At 60.7% G+C, this 5,749-nt stretch overlaps 1 protein-coding gene across 1 annotated transcript; it reads left to right on the forward strand.

Moving 5' to 3' along the window:
- Nucleotides 1–6: 6 nt before the first annotated feature.
- On the forward strand, nucleotides 7–4,742 carry AMPD2 (adenosine monophosphate deaminase 2; the record flags this gene model as incomplete). The annotated part of the gene is made up of 15 exons (XM_015650691.2): nucleotides 7–101; nucleotides 673–784; nucleotides 883–1,069; nucleotides 1,156–1,297; nucleotides 1,386–1,475; nucleotides 1,727–1,856; nucleotides 1,959–2,153; nucleotides 2,325–2,456; nucleotides 2,551–2,714; nucleotides 2,836–2,962; nucleotides 3,055–3,218; nucleotides 3,303–3,423; nucleotides 3,497–3,670; nucleotides 3,922–4,032; nucleotides 4,349–4,742. Coding segments are annotated over 15 exons (2,157 nt in total), but the record flags the coding sequence as incomplete, so codon positions are not given.
- Nucleotides 4,743–5,749: the final 1,007 nt, after the last annotated feature.

Genomic DNA, 5,749 nt, shown 5'->3' on the forward strand with positions numbered 1-5,749 from the left:
CCCCCCCTCCACCGCCGCCTCCTTGTCCCCAGACTTGAGCCCGACATTTTGCTCAGAGCCAAACAGGACTTCCTGAAAATTGACAGTGCTGCGGACTTACAGTGAGTGTCCGGCTCGGTGTCACCGGCCGGGGCCACGGGGGGGATCGGGGACCCACCTGGCCCCGCTCTGACCCAGCACACCCAAGCACGGAGCCAAGAGGTCCCTCCCAGCCACTCTCGCTGACACTGAAGGAGTCAACGCGCCTGGGGAGGGGGGTTGGGGTGAGCTGGGGGTCCCAGCTCTGCTGCTGGCACAGGACCCCTGTCCTGGCCCTGTCTTTCCCTGGATGGGGGGTCTGACGCTGTGTGTCCCCCTCCCTCCTGTCTCTGCTTGGGAGTTGTCTCTGTCGTGAGTTTTTTTTTGTTCTTTGTCCCCCCCTCCTCCCCCTCACTTTTCATTGTGCTCATCAGGGCTGGGGGATGTCTTTTGGGAAGGGGGACAATGCCATCACCAAAGAGGACACAGGTGGCACAGCTGCCACAACCTCATGGTGGCGTCCCCGGAGACAACATCACCATCCTGCCACCCCAGGGCTGGACACAGTCCCTGGGGTGGGGCTCATGCCGCTGTTGGGTACATGGGAACGGGGCAGATCTGTCATTGTCCCACTGGCCACGTCTGTCCCCACAGACTCTTCAAGGAGCAGAATGACAGCCTGGTGGACCACGTCCCCAAGGAGCGGGAGGCACTGCTGGAGCGAGAATTCCAGCGAGTGACCATCTCTGGGGAGGAGAAATGTGGGGTGAGCCTCCCCCTGACCCCCCTGGAACCCAGGCAAAGGTCCCCAGGCTGCCAACCCCAGCTTGGGGGGTGGTTTTTCCTTTGGTGTCCCCTCTCCAGGTACCCTTCACCGACCTGCTGGATGCGGCCAAGAGCGTGGTGAAGGCGCTGTTTGTGCGGGAGAAGTACATGGGGCTGTCACTGCAGAGCTTCTGCAAGACCACGGCCCGCTACCTGCAGGAGCTCTCCGAGAAGCCCCTGGAGACCCGCGGCTACGAGGAGGTGCCCGAGACCCCCGTAGCTGCCGGTGAGCACGGTGTGGGAGGGGTCTCGGTGCTAGGCTGGGATGCTGGAGGAGCTTTTGGGGTGATGTTGTGTGTCTCCTGGCTGCAGATGCCCCCGTGCACCCCCCGTTTGCCGAGCAGCACCCCTATGAGACGTGGGACCCCCGGAACATGCCGGCAGACCTGGGCTTCGGGCTGAAGATGGTGGATGGTGTTGTGCATGTCTACACCAAGCAGGACATCACTGACAAGTGAGTTTTCTGAGGGGGAGGGTCCTACTCATTGGGGTGGTGAGTTTTTTGGGGGGGCTGTGTGACCTCCACATGTGTCCACCCTCAGGAGCACAGAGCTGGACCTGCCATACCCCGACCTGCAGGAGTTCATCGCCGACATGAATTTCCTCATGGCTTTGATCATCAATGGGCCCATGTAAGGGGAAGGGTCCCATGGGACGGTCTTACCCTGGGGGGGATCCCTTGATGAGGGTGTGACAGAACCCCGGGGACAGCCCCAAGGACATGGCAGTGACCGTGGCACACGGTGCTGGTGCAGCTCCCACGCCCACCCTCACCTGTGTCCAAGAGTCCGCATTCCCATATCTGTGGGGGCACCAGCCTTTTGGGGCTGGATGTTCTGCTTCCTCACCCCCAAACTGAGCCCCTCTTCCCTGTTTTGGGCAGCAAATCCTTCTGCTACCGCCGGCTGCAGTACCTGAGCAACAAGTTCCAGATGCACGTGCTGCTGAACGAGATGAAGGAGTTGGCAGCCCAGAAGAAAGTGCCCCACCGCGACTTCTACAACATCCGCAAGGTACCTGCGGATCCTGAGCTAGTCCCGGGTCTTGGGGGGGTCCTGGCTTGACTGGGGAGCTCTTGAAGGGTCTCAGGGCTCATCATCACCTCACTGGTGCAGGTGGACACCCACATCCATGCCTCGTCCTGCATGAACCAGAAGCATCTCTTGCGCTTCATCAAGCGGGCAATGAAGAAGCACCTGGATGAAATTGTCCACGTGGAGAAGGGGAAGGAGCAGACGCTCAAGGAGGTGTTTGAGACCATGAACCTCACGGCCTACGACCTGAGCGTGGACACACTGGATGTCCATGCGGTATGGGAGCCTCCCAAAGCCTGGGGATGAGCAGAGCCCCCAGCCCGTCCTTGGCTGGGGTGTGAGATCTGCTCCTGGGGGTTTTCCCGGGGAGTGGGGGTTTGCTGGGGGCTGTGGGTGGGGGTGGGGTGGGTGATGAGGAGTCTCAGGTCACACCTGTCCCACGTTCAGGACCGCAACACCTTCCACCGCTTCGACAAGTTCAACGCCAAGTACAACCCCATCGGGGAGTCCATCCTGCGGGAGATCTTCATCAAGACAGACAACCGCGTCTCGGGGAAATACTTTGCCCACATCATCAAGGTGGGCCACCTCCCCTCCTCGTGGTGGCACTGCAACCCATGTCCCCTTCCTGGTGGCCAAGCAGTGACAGTTGTCACTTGTCCCTTCCCATCAGGAGGTGATGGCAGACCTGGAGGAGAGCAAGTACCAGAACGCGGAGCTGCGTCTGTCGATCTACGGCCGCTCCCGGGATGAGTGGGACAAGCTGGCCCGCTGGGCTGTCAGCCACCGCGTCCACTCCAACAACGTCCGCTGGCTCGTGCAGGTGCCGCGGCTCTTGTGAGTAAAGGGGGTACAGGAACCCTCTGTTGGGTTGGGGAGACCCAGGCCACCCCACTGCCAGCTGGGGTGGGGTGGGGAGCGGGGAAAGCCGGCTCTGAGTGGGGCCCGTTCCCTGCAGTGACATCTACCGGACGAAGAAGCAGCTGGCCAACTTCCAGGAGATGCTGGAGAACATCTTCCTGCCGCTCTACGAGGCCACGATCCACCCTGCCCAGCACCCAGAGCTGCACCTCTTCCTGGAGCATGTGAGTGCTGCACCCTGCTCCTGGGGACACCCCCACCCAAACCCCGCCAGAGCGAGGGGTCACATCCCAGCCTGGGGCTGACTCTCCTGCAGGTGGATGGCTTTGACAGCGTGGATGATGAATCCAAACCAGAGCATCACATCTTCAACCTGGATAGCCCTTTGCCAGGCAACTGGGTGGAGGAGGACAACCCACCCTACTCCTACTACCTGTACTACATGTATGCCAACATGACGGTGCTCAACCACCTCCGGCGGTAAGGACAGCCCGGAACCTGCGCCCCTCAGGAGGTTCTGGGGGGATCAGAGGGTGATGGTGACAGTCAAACACCCCATTGCAGGAAGAGGGGCTTCCACACCTTTGTCCTGCGCCCACACTGTGGCGAGGCCGGTCCCATCCACCACCTCGTGTCAGGGTTCATGGTCTCAGAGAACATCTCCCATGGGTTGTTGCTGCGCAAGGTGAGCGAGGAGGGGGTGCCTGGAGGGGCTGGGGGTGTGGTGGGACCCCCCCTTACCCTGCTGTGCCCCACAGGCCCCTGTTCTGCAGTACCTGTACTACCTGGCACAGATTGGCATTGCCATGTCCCCACTGAGCAACAACAGCCTCTTCCTGAGCTACCACCGCAACCCCCTGCCCGAGTACCTCTCGCGGGGGCTCATGGTCTCCCTCTCCACCGATGATCCCCTCCAGTTCCACTTCACCAAGGTGAGTGTTTGGGGGGCAGCAGCCAGTGAGTGTCCAGGAGCAGCTGTGGGGTGGGCACGGGCTGGGTGATGGGATGAGGTCGGCAGTGGGGTGGGCTTGCTGGTGCAATGTGGCAGGTGGTGAGATGGGATCACCGGCAGCACTGATGGGCTCTGGGGGTGCTGATGGTGTGAAGGGGCTGGGAGGAGGTGGGGACCCCTGTCCTGCCTGAGGGGTGTCTGTGATGGGAGCTGAGGTGTGGCTGTCCCCAGGAGCCGCTGATGGAGGAATACAGCATCGCCACCCAGGTGTGGAAGCTCAGCTCCTGCGACATGTGTGAGCTGGCCCGGAACAGCGTCCTTATGAGTGGCTTCTCCCACAAGGTGAGGCCCATTCCCTCATTCCCACTTCTGCAGTTTGCCTATTCCTAATTCTCATTTGCCTCCATTTCCCCGTTCCTATTCCCAATTCCCCCATTCTCCCATTTGCCCAACCCTCTTCCCAATTCCCATGCACCTCCATTCCCCCACTCCCATCCCCAATGCCCACATTTACCCTCTCCCATCCCAAATCTCCCCATTCCCAATCCCCATTCACACCCAGTTGCCCGTTCCCAGTTCCCTCATTCCCATTTCCCCATTCCCCATTCTCCCTCCATGGGCACTGGTAGCACTCAGGACCCTCTCCCAACTCCCACAGGTGAAGAGCTACTGGCTGGGTCCCAACTACCTGAAGGAGGGTCCGGAGGGGAACGACATCCGCCGGACCAACGTCCCCGACATCCGTGTGAGCTATCGCTTCGAGACGCTGTGCCAGGAGCTGACTCTCATCACGCAGGCGGTGCAGAGCGCCGAGCTGGAGCCCATCCAGGAGGAGGAGAATGTTCTCACCATCTCCCTCGGCACCCACTGACCACCCAGATCCCCCTGAGCCCTCCGGGGCTCTGCCGCCGTCCCCCCACCTGCTACCTCCTGCCCTGGGAAGGGGCCGCTCCTGCTGCTGTGCTGGTGCCACTGCAGGGGACGATGGAGTTTGTTGAGTCTGCTCCGTTCCATCTTGTTTAGATCATTTTATGGGTGTTTTTTTGGTCTTTTTCTGTTGTTTTTAACTGGAGTCTCCTTGCTGGCTTGGGCCCTGCTGGGCTTGATGGCACAAGGAGGTGACAATGGGGGAGGGCACCGCCAGGGGGTCCTGGATTTACCTCCCGAGTTGAGGATGCAGTGACAAGTCGGGGGTCCTGGGTGCTGGTGTGGTGACAGTGTGGGAGTCCCAGCCCAGCCCCACCTGGGTCCTGACACTCTGTAAGCCCAGCACCCTCTCAGCCCGCTCTTCCACCCCGTGGGGACAACCAAAGGAACCCAGACCTGAGGTCTCTGGTGTCGGTGGGGACACAGTGGCCCAGAGCACAGGGGGATGGTGCCTGCTGGGGGATACTCCATCCTCATCACCACAGGGAGGAAGGCAGGGGGCGGGATGGGGACTGGTTCATCCTCACCACCTCAGGGATGAAGGGAAAGGGAACCAGGTGACATGTGTCGCTGTCCCCAGCACTCCCAGGAGATGTTTGTTTGTGGCCCAGATCGGGCTGGAGCAGGCTTCTCCCATCCTGGTGGGGATCACCCCCTCTATCCCTGCAGTCCCCCATCCCAGTCCTGCTCATCTGCATCTGGAGCCAGCATTCCCGGGAAAACCCAATGGCGATTGTAAAAACAACAAACAAAGGAGTTTTGAAAAAAACAAACCCTAACCAAGCATGAAAAATAAAAGTATTTAAGTAAAACACTGAAATTGAAGTGGGGGGGAGGGAGGGAGGGAGCACAGCCCCAGAGGGAAACTGAGGCACAGGGGTGTGTGTCCCCTCATGGCTTGGGTTTGGGGGTCCCCAAGGTGATGTGGGAGGGTCAGGGGATGGATCTTGAGCGCTGGTGGCAGTGCCAGCACCCACCCTGGCACCCTGCCCGCACCCTGTTTGCTCTGTCTGCACCCTGCCCGTTCCCTGCCTGATCCCTGCCTGTTCCCTGCTCATTCCCTGCCTGTTCCCTGCTCATTCCCTGCCTGTTCCCTGTGTGTTCCCTGCCCATTCCCTGCCCATTCCCTGCC

Source organism: Parus major, chromosome 26 (genome assembly GCF_001522545.3).
Source record: "Parus major isolate Abel chromosome 26, Parus_major1.1, whole genome shotgun sequence".
Classification (NCBI taxonomy): Eukaryota; Metazoa; Chordata; class Aves; order Passeriformes; family Paridae; genus Parus; species Parus major.